The 22,834-nt window shown below is 43.1% G+C and overlaps 1 protein-coding gene across 2 annotated transcripts in view; it reads right to left on the bottom strand.

Moving 5' to 3' along the window:
• The window catches only part of arid5b (AT-rich interaction domain 5B), a 106,604-nt gene that overhangs the window by 57,943 nt on the left and 25,827 nt on the right, over window positions 1-22,834 (bottom strand). For both annotated transcript variants that reach the window (XM_053640519.1, XM_053640518.1), the window contains one exon: window positions 8,250-8,480. In XM_053640519.1, the coding sequence (XP_053496494.1) occupies window positions 8,250-8,480 (231 nt within the window). The remainder of the gene's footprint in view (window positions 1-8,249; window positions 8,481-22,834) is intronic.

Below are 22,834 nucleotides of genomic sequence, written 5' to 3'. Positions count from 1 at the left end.
TTATTATATCGCTGATATTGATATATCATCATAACACGGATATCAATATTATATCATCATATCGGCCAGCTTTACATGAATCTCCATCAGATGGTCCTGCTGGTGAAGTGAGCATTTGTTGGAATAGCAAACAATTTGACGTGAGCAAATAGCAAACTGTAAAACCCATTTAAACTAATAACACTGACCCCAGAGTCACAGCAGCAGAAAACCACAAAGTACATGAACAGGCTACTCACACATACACACACACACACACACGAGGCGTGCAGTCATATATATCTGGATGACCTGTGTGTTATTCATTACCAAATTCGGGGAAATATTGTAACTTCCTTGGACTATTATGCAAATTACAGTCTGGGGGGAAAAGATTTCAGATTTTAAGAAGGAGGGGGGGTAGAAAGGGAGGCTTCACTCTGACCCTGAAGAGGCCGGGAGTATGATGGAAATAAAAACAAGTATAACTTTGGATTGAAAAATAGGCAGCGCTTCGCTTTGGTCTTGAATTCTTAATATGACACATGGATGAGGCATATGGGCTATTAAAAAATGCATGACCTTTAGTAATTCAATCCAGATTGTGAAATGGGTGAAAAAAAAAACAAAAAAAAAAAAAGCCCAGACCTAAATCATCAAACCTAATGTACAAAACAGCACTGAGGAATGAAAAACTAGTCCATGCAGACGGACAGGAGGCTAGAGATACAGAGCGATAAAAAGGACAAAAAGCTGAAAGGTAAAGGGAGGGTTACAGCACCCCCCCCTACCCCTGTTTAATGCAAACGATGAGTGTAAAAGCGTGTGTTGGGGCTAATTGTACGGTTTGTGCACGGAAAATAGTAATCATTTTACGTACTGTTTACTTAACTGCTCGTACAATCCTTCTCGAGAGTATTAAGTGATTAGTGTGGATGGAGCCTGCCTGAGCTTGTCCGTGCTTCCAGCGTGCAGCACCAAAATGGATCTGACTGCAACATCTGGATGGCATTAATTACCTGCATTAAATCTAGCAAAGCCAAGTACAGCCAGAGGAGAGACAGAGGAAGAAAACATGAAAAAGAAAAAAAGAAAGAGAGAGAGAGAGAGAGAGAGAGAGAAAGATATCTCCTATGGAATTTGGGAAATTTCCCTGCTGCACTACTTAACTGCAATACTTTTTTTGTTCTGAGCAAACACCAGAATTTAATTTCCAATGAAGACACAGGGAACGACAAAGAACTTCATATCCAATATAAATAGAAGCGGGGAGGGGGGTGGGGGGAGGGTGTCAAATTCTCTGGAAAGACTTGATGCTGAATCAAATTTGAGAGAAAGCTTTGTTTACGCAAGCGCCAAAGCTTGAGAACCGGATCCGATTGCAAAAGGAACTGGGTAATAGGTAATTCTTACTTCATTTCGTATTTTTCCTCCCTCCCTTATTTGATGAAACAGCGCAGGGGATGAAGCGGGGAAAGGAGGGCTGTCTGATGTTTCTCAAGATTCTGGGAAAAGAAAAAAAAAAAAAAAAAAAACCCCAACAGTTTCTTCCGTATGCGCCTGGGATAATAAATCTTTTTCCCCTGCATCTAATTATTCAAATGCGCCGTGAGCCACATGGTCGAGCAGAGAAGCCGGTGCCCACTTCCTCTAAGGCCCCGAGTCGAGCCGCCGTACTTCTCCATGCCTGGCGCTTTAAAAAGCGATGAAAAATATCTGGAGTATTAATATTCTCTTCGACAAGCTCACTCGCAGCACGCAGATGTCCCCGCTCTTCTCCAAAATATGGTATCAATCAAACCCCGTTCTCCGAAATGCCTATTAAAATCTTCTCCAAAAGACACACTTGGCCACATGGATGCGAAATTAACCAACACACACACACACACACACACACACACACACACACACATTTGTCTTACTATCCTTATCAAGATCTTCCACTGACACAATTATTAATGTGGCTGTGTCTACATCTAAATCTAACCTCAGCTGGTAACCTTAGTAACCGCTTGCATTTGTCTATAGAAGTGTTTTGACCTTTTTTTTAAAAAAAAACTTTTTTTAAAAAAGCTGAAAAAAAGAATTTTTCATTCCAAACAACTTGTGTGATGTTTGTAATCCTCGTGATGCCACTTGGTTCCCATCAAGATATAAAAACATGCCCCACATATACACACACTTCATTGCTAGGGCTTTTTTTTTTTTTTTTTTTTCCATGGGAGGAAAATAAATGACCCATTTTTATTGCCGTGTATGTGGTAAACACATCCTCTAAATGAGGCAGAGGATGAAATCGGAGTGCTCGCTCCGCAAACTGCGGACCCGAAGAGCGCGCCATTGGCCTGCAATTTGATTTACTTAAGCACAAATTATTAACACTTCTGAACAGTGGCTGCGACACAAGAGGGTCCTTGATGATAAACAACAATGGGGCTATGGGCTGCGTTGCGAGTTGCCTCCTCTCTTTCCCAAACAACAGGCTATCATTCATTTCCATCCTCATTGCTATGCACCAATCATGCTCTAATCAGATACACTACATTCCTGTCACACTATGGAAAAAGAAAAACCGAAGCCTGGATACATGTAGAAAAAGATCCAGCGTTAACAGACATCTCATCATCTGGTACAAAACATGTGTCCTGACGACTAGAGAACATTAATGTCTTCTTTCTCTCTGACGTTCCACAGTGCAAAAAATAAAAAATAAAAAACCCTCTTCACTCCATAATGCAGCTTTTATGCCTGTGCTTCACACTGCAATCATTAAGCATATGCCCACATAATAATACTGACTTCCTAAAAATAAATGTCCTCAGAGACAGGAAATGAATCAGGAGAGGGGGAATAACAGCACGGCCATTACAGAGCTTCCACGTTTAAAAAAAAAAAAAAAAAAAACACAAAAAAAAAAAAAACACTCTTCAATAGTCCCCCCCATTACCATTACCTATCTAAAGAGACACTTCAATCCTCTCTCTTTTCCCTGCTCTGCGCTTTTCAGAGACCGTGTCCTTCATGGAAGAGGAACTGTGGTTTGTTTTTATGTCTCTCTAATTTATTATTCCTAAACAGGGCGGTGGTGTCTCTTGCACTAGGAGGCATGGCTATTAGAGTTGGCTTTGCAGTACGCCGCGGCCGGAGAGGACTGTGGCGGCCGTAATTGTTCGGGCTGTCATCGGGAGTCACGTGACCCAGGGTCAGACAATGCTGAGGAGCGGAGTGTCTACGGGGCGCACGATACAATGCATTACAATGGCAAGCAAAAATGGGGTTCCACAGGTTCTAATTACATTCCTAACATGTTTCTCCACTCGTGTATGAGTAAGACCTTTAAGTCAATTAAGCAGCCTTTTAAGTCTGCTTGACGGAGAGAGAGAGAGAGAGAGACTGACGCGTGGGCCAGAAGAGCGGGCGGGCGGGCGGCGGACATTTCCGTTAAAAGCCGGAGCAGATGAAACTGCAATTGGCGGCAGGCTTCGGGATCGACTTACTAAAAAATACGCCTGAGCAAGACGAGCGGGCGAGCTACACCATTCCCGCCACATTTTCCTGAAACGTAACCCTCTGCGCTGGCCGCTACTCTCTCTAATGTACTGGAACCTTCTCAAAACCATCGGACAGCCCTCTCGAATGCCAAGGCTCTGGAAGCCACGTTACTTTCTCTGTAAAGTTAATGGTTAGGCTTAACACGGGAGATTTTCCACCAAGTAACCTTCACTCTGGGCATGAAGGGAAAAAAAAAAAAAAAAAAAAAAAAAAAAAAACCACTCCATGTTTTCATTTCTTCCTTGTCCCCTATGATTTCTCTCAACGCGCTTGCTCTGATGTGCTCCAGAACAGCCAAAATCACATCTATGCCTTTACACGAGCGATGACTTCACGCGCATGGGTTCAGAGCTTAATACGTAACACACCCTTAAGTTAACTAAGATGATGGCTTGTTATAACGAGCACTGTTTAATGCTTGGCCGCGAAGAACCGCGTTCTGATCAAAGTGTGCTGGGGTTTTCAACAAGCTCTGAATGCACGCGTACCAAATAGTGCTGTCTATTACAAAACCCAGATTGCACATCTGATATTTTCCTGTAATTCATAGCCAAATCATGTGTCCTTTATATGCAAGAGATAACCCATTAAGTACACTGAGAGCCATTTACGCAAAGCTGCTGCTGTTCTAAGTTATTACATTAACAGCCCTAGAGTGAGAGGAAAAAAAAAAAAAAAAAAACCTGCTCGCCTCGCCACCCATGAGTTGATCTTTTTGGCAGACTTGAAAGCGGATTCTGCTTGGACATAAATCCAAAGAACTGCCATGTACAGTAACCTTTTTTCGAGGGCAGAGTACGCAGTACCAGAATAAAAGAAATGTTATCGTTGACGGTATGATCATGTTTTAACGTTGGCGGATGAGGCGAGAGCTACTAATTGATATTTGTCACATTGCTGTCGATTCTCAAAATGAATACTTCCTCTTCATTCATCATAACTGTAAAGAAAGAAAGAGATCAAAAAATAAATCAAAAAAGATACGTCTGGGTGTATGAATAGAACCAGATATGAAAGGACACAAACATTCGCACATAAAAAGATCATCTGCTATTCGCAGACTCGAGCGTCTCATTAATTATTGTTTTTAAACCTACTGTATTTTTTGAGTGAGGAATAAAGCACGACATGGTGTAGGAAAATAATTCATGACGGGGTGGGTTTGTTTTCCAGAAACAGGACGTCCTGAAGTGTTTTATCCTTCTTACACAACAGCGATTTGCCAACGTTGGCAATTTTTAAATGATTAACGAATGACACTTTGTGCTTTTTAACCGCTTATAGATACATTTAATGTTGTCAAGCATCCACGAGACGAGCGATCTCCCTTTATCGCTTGTGTTATAGCAGCTATAAACAGCCCTTTTCATTTGTCAGGCTTTCTTTCTTTAATTCCATCCATCCATCCATCTTCTATACCGCTTATCCTTCCTTCAGGGTCGCGGGGGAACCTGGAGACTATCCCAGGGAGCATCGGGCACAAGGCGGGGTACACCCTGGACAGGGTGCCAATCCATCGCAGGGGACAATCACATACACACTCACACACCCATTCATACACTACGGACACTTTGGACACGCCAATCAGCCTACCATGCATGTCTTTGGACTGGGGGAGGAAACCGGAGTACCTGGAGGAAACCCCCGCAGCACGGGGAGAACATGCGAACTCCGCACACACAGGGTCACGGTGGGAATCGAACCCCCGACCCTGGAGGCGTGAGGCGAACTTTTTCTTTAATTCTTTTATGGTTAATAAGACAAAAAGAAACTCAGCTTGCTATGTTACTGAGAAATCAAAATGCGCAATGTCTTTTGTCCTGAAAACTTACTAAGGCCCTGTTTACACTAGTGCGATTTCGTTTTAAAATGAAAACGATCTCCGTCCACACTATACGACCGAATACGCATGTCACATGACCGTTCATGCACACAAGTGTAAACAGGAAGTTGGTTGCTAGTCCAAACCGGCGTTCCATGTAGGTCTTACGCCGCTCGAAATGAGATTCGTTGCTGATCGCTCGAATCGTAGCTCGCCTCTTGCGCATGTAGGCAGCTGCAGTTTTATAAAATGCAGAATCGAACTGCACAATGGCTGCTGAGAATGACGACAAAGCCAGCGAAGCTTGCGGTTCAGTCTCCGTGTTGTTGTGTATACGATCAAGGTAGCGTAATGGGCGTATGGTAGGGGCTTGGCGGATCAGGGAAGGATACGCAGTGATCCAGAAGAACCAATCAGGGGGGCGAATGTGGGCAAAGCCACGCCTTCAATTTCAAAAGTTTTGGTGTGTTTACACTGAAACGCGAGCCCGGAGTTTTCAAACTAAAACGGGGTCTTCGGCGTTTACCCAAGTCTCTGTTTTTCGAGGGACGGAAACGCCGGAGTAACAGTTATGCGTTTTAAAACGAAAACGCACTAGTGTGAACAGGGCCTAAGTGCTTGCACTGGAAACTCCTTCCATAAACGCTAAATAAATGTCTCCTTACAGGAAACTTCGCTGTGTCGGTCATATATTTGTTCAACAACAAGATGTCTTCTTAAGCTGTTTATTATTAGCCTTAGTTGATGTGCAGCATCTGCAGTACATGTCCCTGTGAATGAGTTGTTACTATAGAAACAATAACGCATTAACATAAAACAGTAATTGGAATTACAAGCTGGCATTTGTGTCGCAGCTGCTGTTATAGAAAATGACTCAACGCCTTTAGATTTGAGAATTCAAACGCTCTGTGGTATAATTAGTATGGCACAACAGTAGTGGATTTGCATTCGTGTTAAGTGGTGACGCCTGACTCTACTGGTTAAGGTAGGAATGTTTTTTTTTCCTTCTTCACTGCTTCCTAATGCGCTGTTCTAACAACTCGGGTAACCAGCTGTCAGTCAGTAATATGTCTCTTACGAGCAAAAACGCAATATTAGCGAGTCCTGCTTGTCACGTAAAAGTGTTTTGAGAACCAGTTCAAGCTGCAAACAAGCGCTCCCTTTAGTGTGCCAGTGGCTGTATCACTTTTAAAAGCAGTGCTGACGGCGAGCAACAACACAACACTCGGACGATCAAAGCAAACGGAAGACAGACGTCTTCATAGCCGTGGCAGAGACTGACAGACCTTAAAGCCCGGCTCTGACCTCAGGGGTAAAAGATCACTGGTACGTCATGGGGGACGCCCGTCTCATTCATCTATCGTTCTCTTGTTCAAGCTGAGGCTGGAAAGCTGGCCAGGCTTGCCAGGCTAAAACCCAACCGTGTGTCTGCTTTAATTATCGCCTGTGTGAACAAACTGGCTACAAGTCGTTTATGCCTGCTGATGTGCCAGCACCAGTGCCCACTGCCTCGCCAAAGCCTCTCCTGAGACGCTTTAATAGCCGTCATGTGATTAACCTTCACGGAGATGCTGGTTTGATCAGAGCATCGTGGAAGTTCATCCATCAGAAACTTATGTAGGCGGTTACTTTCATTCTCCCACCTACTCATCTGTTCAACTATCTATCCGTCTAATCATGTACCACATCATCCATCCTTTCATTCATCTGTCCATCAAGCTATTCATCCATCCCTCCGTTAAATCATTCCTCCATCCATCCATCCTTCTATTCCTCCATCCATTCATCTATTCATGCGTCACGTCATTCACCCGCCTATCAATCTACACGTGCCGGTTTATCCTTCCCACAATGCGTTCATTTTCCCATCTAGCCATGCTTCATTCATCCCTGCATCCATTTATCCATTCCTCCATTCATTCATCTATCCATCCATCCAAGCATCCATTCATTTCTTTATTCCATATCCATTAAATGTCCATCTATTCATGCACTATATCCATCCTCCATCCTTCTGCCTAGCCATGTCCATATCCATCCATCCATCATCCATCCATCCTTCTATTCCTCTATCCATGCGTCATGTCATTCATCCGCCTATCAATCTACACGTGCCTGTTTATCCTTCCCACAATGCGTTCATTTTCCCATCTAGCCATGCTTCATTCCTCCATTTCTTTATTCCATATCCATTAAATGCCCATCTATTCATGCACCATATCCATCCATCTATCTAATACATCCATGCTTCCTTTTATTTCCAACAAAAATATATTCATTTCTTCATTTATCTACTCGCCAATCTATATATATATATATATATATATATATAAAAAACTCAATCTATCTATTAACTCATTCCTCTAGTTCTCCTTAAATCCATACATCTCTCCATCCACTCACCCCACCATTTATCCATGTATCATCCAACCATCCATCCATCCATCCATTCGATACAACTAGTATTAAAATGTCTTATTTCTATATCTTGGAGCCATCCATCTATTCCATCATATTAGTTCATCATTCACCCATCTACCCTCTTATCCATTCATCCATCCACCTATTTTACGTCTTATTGCGTTCTGATTGAACATCTCCGACTTCTGTCTATGCCATCATCTGTCAATACGTTCATTCTTTCACCTGCCTGCCCTATCCTCCATCCATTTATTCATCAATTCAACCATCATTTTGATCACTCACTCGTTCAGCCCGGCTGCTTTCTCAGAGACCACTTCAGATCTTCCCAACTCTGCCGTTCACCACCAGTAATTTCACCAGCCAACTTTTGTTTTGTTTTTTTTTTAAAGAAGGTACGTACACCGATTGGTACCGTCAACTCTCGATCAGAGAGAAGTTTCAAACCAACTGTCGTCGAGTGAAGGGTTCTTACCAAATTCGTCGCAGATGCTGTCGTTCTCCAGCAGTGTGGGGTGCTCGAATGTGTCCCTGCAGTAGAGAATCTGAGTGCTGCTTGTGAGCGTAGCGATACCCCCCAGAGCTAGTACCACCTGGTCCGTCAGGAGCGAGGCAGGCCGCTCACGGAGCCGTGCGATGATGGAGCGGTAGCGACAGTACTGTGGATAGCTTAGCACCAGGACCCTCTTATCCTCGCCATCATCACCTGCACGCACACAGAGAAAGAAAGATCATCAGAAAATGTACGATCTGTTGCGGACTAGGCCAACGTTCCAAAAAATTTTTAAAAAATTCTACAGTTCCACTTGCTCAAGGGTCGAGTGATATTTTCGTGTTGTTTCTTACAGCTGAAGCGTGAATTAACTGCAAATCGCTAAGTCAGCTTGCGCAGTGCAAAAAAGGTCACTGCTGATTCTTGCCTTCTTCTCCTATGGTCTCCATATATCTTACTAGGCCTGTGGTATTTCAGAAGCCTGAGGAGGCACAACCTGAACTCATATAGATTGTCTAACATGATAGTGATGAGTGACGGTTTCCTTGGGTTGAAGCACAGACACGCGAGATATAATATTTTACTGTTTTAACATGACAGCCGTCTGTTCGAATCGGCAATAAATTTAAAAAAAATTAAAAAGTAGACCGCTGGCAGGGTTCCATCAGTCAGTCCTGTACAATCAGAGCTCAAGGCAAGATAGTGCGTAACTCCTGCTATAGTCATGAGATCCCTCAGTTGTGTCAAAAACGTAAATATAAAGAAAAAAAACAAAACAAACAAAAACAAATCATACCCCTGATAAAACCCACGTTCAGAATATGGGCTCTAATAACATGGCACTAAAAACCTCAGCTGCTTGCAGCCTTCAATAGACTGGAGTGCTTCAGATATGTCAGCAGCTTAGGAGGAGCTGCCAAGGAGCTGTAAAACACAATCCACTCGACTAAGTGAGTTTACATCTGTCACCATGGTCAAAAGACTTTGGATTTGGACAAGTATTCAGAATCCTGAAAAACAGCCAGGTGCATAGAGGACGGTTCTTTTCAGGGTTATGAGTTCATTAGTAAATACCGGAGCAAATACTGGAGCTTTTTCAACCTAAAAAAAAAAAAAAAACGTCATGGTTTTTCTTATTGTTTGTAGAGAGAAGTCCATCGACAACGGGCTTTTGTGCTTGAGCCCCTGGCTAGAGGAATTCGGGTAACTTTAAATGAACTCGAGAGGCTCTGGACAGAAAAAGCAACATGACGCTCTTTGATGTGCCGTGTTTATCTTTTTATAGGACTTTTATTGCATGTCTTAGAGCCACTTAAGGCAGATGCAGAGATGCGGTGCACATACTCACTTCCTCTAAGTGGTGAGTGAAATTGGCCAATTCGCTTAGCACTGTATATAGTATAGTGGCTTTCGCTTTGTGGAAACTGTCCCTTTGTAGCAAGCACAGACCTCCACACATCGATAGAAAAGCACTTCATTTACTTTTTTTTCCCCAGTTTTTCCTCTTGCCCTCTTTCGAGTGTGGCTCATGCTTGCTTTTACATGTACGTAAGACGGGTTTTGGCACGTGGCCTTGCGGGAGTTTTGAGTATCGTTTGTGACGTCTTTAGACGTCACAAAGAGATTCATGTGACGTGTCTGTGTGGTGCAATACCAGCGGGTCCTAGTTTTTGATTTTGAGACATATAATGGTAATGCACTTATATGGCGCTTTTTTAACCTTAGCGATTCCAAAGCGCTTTACACTGTGTCTCATTCACCCATTCACACACACATCAATGGTAGCAGAGCTACCATGCAAGGCGCTAACTTGCCATCGGGAGCAACTTGGGGTTCAAGGACACTTCGGCATGTGGAGTCACGTGGGCCGGGAATCGATCCGCCAACCCTGCGATTAGCGGAAAACCCGCTCTACCACCTGAACCACAGCCGCCCAGAATAAATAATGACAACGATCATGACGACGGCAGAAAGTTTTAAGAAAGACACGTTAAACACCTCAGTGAGTTTAACGTCGCTGTGCGGTTTCGAGTACTGCTAGGCGGCTTTTAATCTTTCAAATGTTCACGGTGGCGCTCGTGTTGCTGCCGCTTCTGCATCCGTGCGTCGAGTGTGAACCAGGCCGTATTCTGCTTTCTATTCGCAATTTGGTCCCGGAGTCCTGTGTTAATCGTTGGGCAGTCTGCATACATTTTCCTGATTAGATTATGCCTGGGGCCAGAGCGGATGGTGGGGGGAAAAGAGAAAGCGGAAAAGAAAAAGAAAAAAAAAAAAAAAATCAGCCACAGTCATTTGACTCGTAAAATCAAACCTTTCCCTAAAGAAAGCCATTCTTATCTCTTTGGTATTTAATTGGGAAGGACTGCACTATCATTAGAGCGGACTGGAAATTGCATTATGCAATTTTCCTTTAATAGCCTTGACAAGAGGCCTTTGTCACGAGGAGAGCACAAGGCGCTGATTGGTCACCAAATCAACCCATCGGATCTGTCTAAAGCCTCGCACGTCTTATCGCATCCCTGGAAAGGGACTCTGTTTCTTTAAATATGGCAGTGTTCTCCTCGTTTACAGCACAAGTGCTCCACGAAATGTCAAATGGCCCTCTGTGGGAATATATTTACATAACACCTCTCTACTCGGCGCCCCTGCCAAAGAGGGCCAATTAAACCTAAAATGCAGGATGTATGTGGTAAAGCATGTCTGAATGCTAATAATCATTAGTTATTTAATCTTATAAAAGTTTAGAACGGAGGCCTGAGGGTCTGCGACTTTAGACACAAAAAAGCACTGAGGAAAATAAACGTTCGGATTAAAAGGGAGCTATTGTTTTCGCTGGTTGTTAAAGAAGTGGAAAATATACGACTTGCTTATTACCCAGTGGGACAGAATGTCAAGTTATAAAATTGTCGGGGGAAAAAAAACAAAAACAAAAACAAACCACCGGTCGAAGGCAGCGAAAGCACACAAACTCGCCGATTTCATACCACGCCACTTTTTTTTTTTTTCTTTCAAAAGTATATAAAAGCAAATGTTAGTGCAGATTACATTTTAATTATCATTTTTGGCTCATGGAAGACGACACGTCCTAGATAAACATCTGATAATGGCTGTGTCCTGGTTGCAGTATCTGCCTGAGCTTGTTATGGAAGTTTACAGTGCAGTATCTCCACATCTGCAGTCGGCTTGTTAACGCTCTCAAAATGTGTCTGCTCATGCTTTGCGTTCTTTCTTCACGAAAACACAAATAAAGATCCTCTGATTTGGTTTTTTTGTAAAAAAAACAAAAAAAACAAAACAAAAACAAAACCTGAGCGCTTGCTAAGACATTGTTCGATATCGGAGCTGCCATCTTCCCTCGCAAGCCTGGGTGCGGCTACACCCGAGCTAAGCTACAAGAAAGACAACTCCCAGGGTGTTCTACCGGCCTGGTGGATTGCCAGCAAGTGAAACGCTGGTGTCATCTCCACGTGGTGCATTCCAGGACCGTCTCACCCTCGGCACCAACCGTACCCCTCGCTTTCTCACCGTCGAGTGAATCGGGCTTGATGGATGAGCTTTAATAGCTGCCTGTCTCTTTGAAAAGCACAGGTCAAAATATTAATTTGAACACAGAGATCTCGAGAGCGAGAGAGACGGAAATGAAGAGATACAGACCGAGACGCTGAATATTTTTGACAGAAGCTGCTTATTATATGTACTCGTTACTGCAGCCTATTAAAGCGGACGAGCATTGATGCTAAGGTTATTGGCATGCATTAGTATTGATAGTAGCGTGCTGCACGCTGAGAAACGCCGTGACGGAAGGGGAGAAAATGTGTCATCTCCACGGCAACGGTTTTAATGAAATATTTCTCGTCAATAACGGCTAACACAATTACACTTCGGTCATAAACCCATGAATCAAAGTGATGTGTTTTGTGTGCTGGATCTCAAACGTCCGTGTGTACATGAGTGTGTGGTATTACAATGCTATGAAGCAAGGGAAGGGGGGGAAGGGGGGGGGGAAAAAACCCCCAGCAGTTTATCTGGTAAACGAAATGTACACGCGCAAGATTTCCGATTTAGTGCTGGTGTTAACGTGTAATTAATTTCCAATGATTATTAACCACAAATCAACCACGGGGTAATCTGAACCAAATAGCATCAGTATATTCAATTTGCCTAGTGCAACACTTGAGTCATCAACAGGAAGTAATTGCTTTTATGCATCATAAAATGGCTGAAATGCTAAAAAGCATGTTTACGGCTGAGCTACAGTACTGTGTGCACTGAAACGACACGATGTCGGCCTAGGAATAGCTTTGGACGCAAACTAGGACGAATCTATTTATACTGAACAAATCTAGCAATGCAACGCTCTGCTGCGCTATTATTAATGTGCTGGTTTATGTTTTAGCTTTGCAGACTGTTCAGATGCCCTGCTGCTGCTGCTGCTGCTTCGCGCTCCTCGTGAATTGTCCTCTGTGTGCGCGACCTCTATAAAAAGCTAGGACGCGGCGAGCAGCAGGACATCGGCCTCTCAAGCTGTCCGTCTTTCTTTCCCCTGTAAGATGTGGCCAGTAAATCACGCGCGCAGAATACATGCAGATAATCAGTTGCCCTCCACTGTCGTCCCCCGTACTTAAATATAATCAAGCGTTTCGTATTTAAAACGTCTCAGATTCGCCTCATTCTCTCCCGAGGACAAGCCCGGCCTATTTAGAGCGCCGTGCCTGTCTTTCTGTCCTGAAACGCCTGAGATATTTTCACCGGACTGCGAGGAAACTTTCAATTGAAAGCGGGTGCCTGGGGGAAAAAATTAATAAATAAATAATAATAAAAAAGAACCCATCGTGAGTTTGTGCCTGGGCTCGATTACCGAAAAACGCTCTCACCCGCTTGTTAAATTTGTGCGATTGTGCTTCATGTGCCAAGAGCAACAGTGAAAGATCTAAGCGTAATAGATCGCGGGTTGCTCAACACTGCTTCCTGTATGTCCATAATACAGCTATTTATTCACCTCGGTCCAGTCCGGAGCTGTTCCGGAATATTCCACCCCACACACACACACAATATCCAAAAACACTTTCTTTCTGATTTATGTCACGTGGTGATATTTTATTGGTCTGGTGAGTCCCATATGCGCCCGAGGCTTTCGACATTGCTCCGTATGAACGAGCCAAAGTGCCAGGTTTCCTCAAGCAATCCGGACACCTGCGTTGCTGATGACTAATTTGCTAAACTTTCAACGGCAACGGGTCTTGTACGGAACGTATTTGGAACGGCAAACGATCCCAGAGACTTCAAAACAGCGTGTTATATTCCTAATTTACAACTCCGTCCGTGTAAGTCATTAACATTACTAATTCGGTAATGGAATTCGTGGGCTTCTGTTCCCAAGATGGTAAGCAGAGAACGGCTCGGATTAAGAGAGCGGATGATACACAGTGATAAGGAAAGCTGAAATAGCGATACAGTTAACCTAATGCTATATTGGTATTCCCAGGTGCAGCATAAAACCGTGTGGCCTATATATCGAATAAAAATCAAGTCTGTTTAAACACTTTCCTTAACCAAACAACTGAATACTTGTACTGCAGAAAGAAAAAAAAACAACCTCAGTGAGGGTTTTTTTTTTTTTTGGTTTCATATCCCACCCCAAAATTATATTATAGCAATACGTTATATGGTTGACCTCAGACATGAAGAAGCCTAAAAAAAGCCTGTGCGTTGAGTACAGGATATTACATCATGGCTGCAATTATCTCAATCACACAGTCAAGGAGCATATGGGTGAAGCGCCAAAACGCATTAATAACAGATGGATTTGTCTTTTTTTTGTTTTTTTCAAAACTCGAGTGGGAGAAGTTAAGTTTACTCAAATGTTTCATGGAAATGAACTGCCTCAGGTGATCCTGTTGTTCAAGCAACACTAACGCTATCTGTAACTGCAAATAACTCAAGGCAGTCTTATTTTATATCAGTGAACTTGGGTTTTGTGTTTTACAATGTATTGAGCGCTAGGGGGTTTTATTTTGTGTGTGTGCGCGCGTGTGTGTGTTTTACTGTGTATTGAGCGTCCAGCTCAAATATTGGCTTAAAGTTCTGCAGCACGGTGGTATGGTGATAAAGTCAAATTGAAGCTGGAGTTTTGCGTTTCTTCAGTAAAATCGTTTTTATAACTTTTATACGTTTAGAAATTTCACTAAGTCCTTGTAAAGATGCCAGTGCTATCCCAGAAGTCTCTGTACATAGGGGAAATTAACGCTTTTTAGTAAAATGTCTTCCAAAATGTTTCATATTTATATATATATATATATATATATATATATATATATATATATATATATATATATATATATATATACATATACACACACACACACACACACACACACGTATATACACACACGTGTAATTTTTTCCCAGATAGCCTTTGAGAATGCGTTTGACAAAAGAAGAACGTAGTGAAATCATTCTCATGGCCGGATCAGGAAGCTGTGGACAAACTGCCATGGATTTTAACATAAAGTGTTAATTTCCCCTATGTATGGAGACTTTTGGGACACCCTGTAGATTACTAAATACTGAATAAAATCACTTATCTGGCAAACATACAGTATGTCACAAAAGTGAGTACACCCCTCACATTTTTGTAAATATTTGATTATATCTTTTCATGTGACAACACTGAAGAAATGGCACTTTGCTACAATGTAAAGTAGTGAGTGTACAGCTTGTGTAACAGTGTAAATTTACTGTCCCCTCAAAATAACTCAACACACAGCCATTAATGTCTAAACCGCTGGCAACAAAAGTGAGTACACCCCTAAGTGAAAATGTCCAAATTGGGCCCAAAGTGTCAATATTTTGTGTGGCCACCATTATTTTCCAGCACTGCCTTAGCGCTCTTGGGCATGGAGTTCACCAGAGCTTCACAGGTTGCCACTGGAGTCCTCTTCCACTCCTCCATGATGACATCACGGAGCTGGTGGACGTTACAGACCTTGTGCTCCTCCACCTTCCGTTTGAGGATGCCCCACAGATGCTCAATAGGGTTTAGGTCTGGAGACATGCTTGGCCAGTCCATCACCTTCACCCTCAGCTTCTTTAGCAAGGCAGTGGTCGTCTTGGAGGTGTGTTTGGGGTCGTTATCATGCTGGAATACTGCATACTGATCATGCTCTGCTTCAGTATGTCACAGTACATGTTGGCATTCATGGTTCCCTCAATGAACTGTAGCTCCCCAGTGCCGGCAGCACTCGTGCAGCCCCAGACCATGACACTCCCACCACCATGCTTGACTGTAAGCAAGACACACTTGTCTTTGTACTCCTCACCTGTTTGCCGCCGCACACGCTTGACACCATCTGAACCAAATAAGTTTATCTTGGTCTCATCAGACCACAGGACATGGTTCCAGTAATCCATGTCCTTAGTCTGCTTGTCTTCAGCAAACTGTTTGCGGGATTTCTTGTGCATCATCTTTAGAAGAGGCTTCCTTCTGGGACGACAGCCATGCAGACCAATTTGATGCAGTGTGCGGTGTATGGTCTGAGCACTGATAGGCTGACCCCTCACCCCTTCAACCTCTGCAGCAATACTGGCAGCACTCATACGTCTATTTCCCAAAGACAACCTCTGGATGTGACGCTGAGCACGTGCACTCAACTTCTTTGGTCGACCATGGTGAGGCCTGTTCTGAGTGGAACCTGTCCTGTTATGGTCTTGGCCACCGTGCTGCAGCTCAGTGTCAGGGTCTTGGCAATCTTCTTATAGCCTAGGCCATCTTTATGTAGAGCAACAACTCTTTTTTTCAGATCCTCAGAGAGTTCTTTGCCATGAGGTGCCATGTTGAACTTCCAGTGAGCAGTATGAGGGAGTGTGAGAGCGATGACACCAAATTTAACACACCTGCTCCCCATTCACACCTGAGACCTTGTACCACTAACAAGTCACATGACACCGGGGAGGGAAAATGGCTAATTGGGCCCAATTTGGACATTTTCACTTAGGGGTGTACTCACTTTTGTTGCCAGCGGTTTAGACATTAATGGCTGTGTGTTGAGTTATTTTGAGGGGACAGCAAATTTACACTGTTACACAAGCTGTACACTCACTACTTTACATTGTAGCAAAGTGGCATTTCTTCAGTGTTGTCACATGAAAAGATATAATCAAATATTTACAAAAATGTGAGGGGTGTACTCACTCTTGTGAGATACTGTAAGCGCCAGTGCGCTTAGTGGGAAACCTAACTGATTGGGCAAAAACTGTTGGCTAACATAATGTAATAATATATAGCGAGCTGGTTAGTTAAGTGCATTAACACAGACAGAAATTATCACACAGTCGCTATGCTTTTCTAAGAAAGTGTTTGAGGAAGCACAATGGGTTTGCACCACTTGTCAAAAAAAAAAAAAGGAAAAAAAAGAAAGAAGAAGCGCAAATCTTTAGACTGACATTTACAATGTCGACCTTCGAGTAGGAAAAACAACAACAAATAAAACAACACGCACCGTCAACACAGAATTCCTACTCGGAATGTCTGGAAGGTCTCCTCAACCAACCTCGAAAGGGGAGCAACAGTAAAACAAAGCAGCACTTCTGTACTTTAAAATGAGTTAATGTTTGCTTTAGAACAACATATCAACATACAAACATATCCATCCATCCATCCATCCATCCATTTTCCGTACTGCTTATCCGACACATGGTTGCCGGGGGGTCTGGAGTTTGTCGTTCGTACACCCATTCACACACTAAGGCAATGTGGAAATGCCAATCAGCCTACAGAGCATGCAAACTCCGCGCACACGGGGGCGGACGTGGGATTCGAACCCCCAATCCTGGAGGTGCGAGGCAAACGTGCTAACCAGATTTTAACCAAAGACAAACATGGAGGCGTTCAAACGTATCTCGAACGTACTGAGGTCGGAAATGATGTAATTCCGAATTTCCACTTCAGAGTTCACAGCGTATGAGTTGTGGTGCATTGTCTTCACATAATGCACACAAGATATTACCCAGGACTTGTTAGTGTCTATACTGGTATCTTGCTATATATAACTATGAGGAGATTGTGCATGTTGTGCTAGCAGGAGTTGTATGAACGCTTTGCAGTGCACTTGCTCGGGTTTTTCTGAGAACCGTTCTACTGTAAGGCAAATCGCACCTCTGAGGATGTGTTTTGTGCAGCAGCTGGTGGGATTCGGATCAAGAATCTTACGTTGTTGTGACAGGAGCCATGAAACACATTTTGTTTAAATAGGAAACGTTTTATTTGTGAAAGTCACTACAGAGCAGGATCTTGTCTTTCTCTGACTTTTAATGAGAGACAAAAAAAAAAAACCAACAAAAAAAAAAACCAACAATGATGACCGGTAACATACTGAACGCACTTGTTCATGTGCGACTACGAAAATAAAAAAAATTTATAATAATAATAATAATAATAATAATAGCCTAATAGTAAACACAATTGTCTTGTTCCGGGTGCCCGGGCTACTGATTTCTCCATCCCTGAAATGCATCTTTCATGAAACACAATGAGCGCATTTATTCTGGACACAGACTGAAAAGACCAGAGCTTTATATTATAAGAATCTAAGTCATGGGAGTTGGCATGGATTTTTCTGATTGCGCTGGAATTGTATCATTGTATCATCCGGTATATAATTTTCCAGTTTAAAACCCACCAGTTTAAATTGTGAGTTTGTGAGTCATAGGTTCTACACATCAAGTCCCCATGAAATCAAAAGCGAAGTTTTGTGGCTTTTAGTATGAATATGTCAGCCTCAAAGTGCACCTATTATGATTTTTCAGATATTACCTTTCATGTAGTGCGTTATAGAGTTGTTTGTGAATGTAAAAACGTCTGCAAAGTTTCAAAAATCAAAGCGCATGACAAACCGAGTTATTGACTCCCAAAAGAAGGAACCGATTGTGAACAGCTGAATCGAGTCGTTAGTGATTCCAGACTTACTTCCTGTACTAACCTACATAGGTGTGTAACAAAAACCCCGCCTCTAGTCTTCATCAGCTGCTCGCTGACAGCGGTAGACCAATCACAACAGACTGGGACATCTGACCAATCAGAGCAGAGTATGCTCTCTGAAAGGAGAAGTTTAGAATGAATCCTTGAGAACGGATCATTGAATGAGTCGTTTGTGACACTGGGGGGGAAAAGGTAATGCTGCAGTTTAAATTATGAGCACGTTAAAGTGTTTTTTGATCTCAGATGCGTGTAAATCTATTGTATGAGACCTTTAAAACAAAATTAGGCATGTTTCAAAACCATAATAAGGTTTAAGGTTATCTATAAGCTAGTGCACTCCAAAACAATGACACAAGAAGTCATATGGATTCAAAATTTACAGTCTCTCTTTACCACCAATATGGACCAACAATTTTGATGACATCATTCTGCACTGCAGTTTCTCGTCAGATTTTCCGTCCAATCGAATGCTCTCTAGAATCCGAAGTGTCCCGCCCCCGACCTTATAAAAATCACCTTGCCGAAGTTGCCGTCGTTGAGCGAGAGAAATCGTATCGGCGAGCACGGGTCGTGAACGTGTCTGTTCGAACGCACGTTTTATTCAGTTTTCCAACTGCACGTGGGTTAAGAAGTGAATCCACCGCATCGATCTCGCTCCTAAGCCGTACTTGACAGACAGCGAGCCCGGGCTGAGGTAAACTAAACGCTGTTGGCGATTTACAAAGGGGGAGGAGCCACTCGATACATCCCACCCTGACTTTCTGATTCAGTGGAAATTCAACCCGTCGATTGATTTCACAGGGTCATTAAGATTTCTAGTAACATAGTACACTTCATGTACAGCTTTTATAATGATTACTACTGTAAGATGAGTCAAAGATAAACTAAACTCCCATTACACTTTGAGACAGAATATTACATATTAGGTCCGGTAATGGATCCTGACACGTTGAACTGTATAAATCCGATCATATCTCAGACTTAATCCGAGGCGAAACGCGACGCAACGGCTAACGGAATTAGCCGTGAATCTCACAGAATCTCATGACGCCGAAATCGAATATTTCTTCGCGGCCCGCTTTTTTTAATAAGCAATTTAAATATGTATTAACTCCTCTCTCGGGCGTCCCCGGAAAAATCAACGGATAAATAAATCGGACGCGAAAGACGAGTGACGTAGGCGTCTGAACGATTCGCGCGAGCCGGCTTAAGAAAACGTCACGTTAGGTTCTCGCGCGCTAGAACAATGGCAGCTCTCTATTTTCGCACGTGAGTGGGAGAAATGATTACACTGAGCTGAGAGAATAGCGCTGAAGAATAGCATTTACTCAACGAAGCCAATTAAAAAGTATTTAGGATGTGACACAAAAGGAGAGGATTAGATGCCAGGAGGGGATAAGAAGATACCATGCTATCAATGTGCCATTGTGTCGATTGCGTCTTCCACAGATGCTGGCAGACAAGGCCTTTTCAATTACTGCCCATAGAAGAAATCGTTCATAATTATAGGAGCTGTCACACACACACACACACACAAGAAAATAAAAACGTGCTTATAAAAAGGACTTTCAATTTTGTATGGATCACTGCTGCTTCCTATTTTCCTTGTAGGGGAAAAAAGAGCCAAGCTTTTTGCTTTACTCACACACTGAGCCTGATTACAGTTGATAAAGTAATGGCGCCCACTTTTTAAATGTGTCAAGTGCCAAATTTAAGCGTCACGCCGCATTCATTTATATATATACATACATATATATTGGAAATAGGCGGAAAGCAAACGAGGGCACCGTCACTGACAACAAACGGCTTTTACTACAGCAGGACACTGCTGAAATTCATCTGCAATGGAATTCCTGCTATTCCACGAACGCAGCTGAGAAGTCATTACCCGCTACTAACGATCAAGATGCTATTTTTCTCGGACCGATTTTCATGTTATAGACGGTTATAGAGCTCCACGTCGTGCTTGAACGCGCCGGATATATAATACGCGCTGATTTCTGGGCTCGCACAGGATTTGAAGGTCAAGAGCGTCAAGGGGTGGTCCGCTGATTCATCGCCGACAGCGGCGACAGCGTGGATAAACGTGGAACTGAGAGCTTCCTGGGCAGCGTGACGTCAGGTGGTGCGGGCGCAGCGGGAAATCTGTCACACGCATTACTCACTGCAAAAAAAAAAAAAAAAAAAACAACAACAACTGATTTCATCCCTGCAACAGGCTACAAATCAGCCAGGCTCCTTTTCAATGATGGGGGTAGAGGGGGGGAGGGTGAACACACACACACACACACGCACGCGCGCGCGCACACACGTTTTGTGTTTCACAAGAAACATCTACAACCTTAAGCTACATCTTAGCACACATAAATAACTCGATATTAATCGGAGCCAAACTAAATCGGATTTGAGGATAATTAAACACTTCACATGCAGGATATTTCTGCAGCGCACAGCGCTTTCGGATTTGAGAAAACTTAAGCAGCGTGCTGAATGCTGTGAGGAATCCTCCGGCAAATAAGGGGATTAATTAGACCTGAGATATAGAGTGTGTATGTGTGTAAAAAAAAAAAAAAAAAAAACACCCAGAGTGTTTAATATTTAAGAAAGGAAGCCTTCTTGAGTTTCGCAACCCCCAGTCCTGCTGCTTGCCCGATGCGAAATGATTGGCTGGCGATAATAACAGATTAGTCATCCTGACTGAATGGGGCTTGGCACTGCACAGACCATAAAAAGCCACATTGTGCTTTTTTTTTTTTCCCTGACACACTCAGCCTCGTCAGGTATAAATGCATGATTCCACAATGCTTGCCTGGAGGTGGAGGGGCTCACTAATGCAACAGGACTATCGTTTTTAATTGAATTTCCGCTATTTGAGAATGATTTTTCATGTTCATAAATCTCTTCAGATCCCCACCACCACCATGCTAAAGACACGTTCGAATGTTGTTTCAGACGCACACAATAAAATATTCCCTTCCTGTAAGGTCAGGCCCGGGAGACGTCCGCGCTGCCCTATAAACCGAGCTGCCATTACTACTATCTCCCTGGATCACGCATCTAATCTGCTGGTAGCAACGGAAATGGAGCAAAGCGATGAAAAACAAACAGGACTGAAAAAGTTTACCGCGCGTACTATTTCAACTCCCCCCCCCCCCCCCACCCATGTCTCTTTTCCTCATGTACAAGAAAAACACTGCACAGAAAACCTGCGTCACTGTTATTAGCAAACTAACAGACTTTTTCCACATCAATACACGGCTTGTGGATTTAGGGGGGGGAAAAAAAAGAAAAAGAAAAAAAAAAAAAAACGCTGGCACCGCTCCATGCTTTAGTCATAGGGGGAATAACGATATGAGCAGATTAGTGGACAATAAGCCCTGTAAACTTCCAGATGGGCCTGCCAATAATCAAAACATGATGACTATAAAAAAATAAAAAAAAATAAAAATGAAAAAAGCAAACAAGCAGAGCCACAGAGCTCCACTGTATGGGCACCGGGAGCCTGGTGCCATTTTTTTTTCAAAGGAAAATGAAATGATCGTTTTGCAAAAATAATGGCTGTTTGGGTTGGTTACTCGCTGTAAACACACGTCTCTAAGTGTCTTTTTCATATGCTTTAACCGAACAGCAGCGCTGTCTTTAAAATGAATGCGCACAATCTGTTTCCTCGCACAGAGTACGAATAAATAAATAAATAAATAAATAAATAAATAAAAATACAGCCGGCACAGCCTCTGAAAAATGATCGTGTGAAACATAAAGAAATAGTCAGAGCATCTGAATAATCGTGTTTTATTTTTCTACGCAGCCGGAACATAGGCCGCAATTTCCCGCTGGTTATTCGGGTGTAGCGACAAAATTCGTATTTAGTGTGGAATACATTACCTTGGCCAGGAGAGTTAGAGTCTCATCTGGTTGGGTTTTTTTTTTTCCCCACCCTATTCTGTGTTAGCCTCCCTGCCTGTGTCCAGCACGAACGCTTCGTCAAGTGTCATTTCCGTGACGTGTGAGAATGAAGCTCGGACAGATTCTCGGTGCCAGATCAAATGGCACACTGAGGCTTTTCGGACGTGGATGGCGTGGCGTTCCTCTGAAAGCGTCGATACGTCCGGTGACTCCACACCAAACACGGTTAGCTCAGATGAATTACCGCTGTCGGTTTAGCTGCTGATGGGCGACCAGCTAGCTGAGTGATAGAAGGAGTTTTCTGAAACTCGGAAGCAGGACGTGGAGATGAAACGGAACGCTACGAAACGCACCGTCCATCTCTGTTTACTCCTATGGATGGGAGCCGTGGGTCATAAGAAGAGGGGATGAGAATGAAGTGACGGGTTCATATGAGAACGTCAAAGCACACTCTATCGTTTGAATTTTCTGGGGGGTTCTTTTTGTTGTTGTTGTTTAACGAATCACTTGAACTCAACGGAATATTCAAATAAATGATTACTTAATTACTACCGGATGATGTAACTGGTTTATCTATTCATTCGTCTTCGGCCGTGGAGCTGTTGCATATCCCGTAAACGCTGGGTGTGAGGCATGAGTACACCGTGAAAGGTACTCAAGGCACCATGCACACACGCGCACATTC

Source organism: Ictalurus furcatus, chromosome 13, assembly GCF_023375685.1.
Source record: "Ictalurus furcatus strain D&B chromosome 13, Billie_1.0, whole genome shotgun sequence".
Classification (NCBI taxonomy): domain Eukaryota; kingdom Metazoa; phylum Chordata; class Actinopteri; order Siluriformes; family Ictaluridae; genus Ictalurus; species Ictalurus furcatus.
Note: the sequence above shows the minus strand (reverse complement) of the source record. Positions and strands in the feature narration are given on the sequence as shown.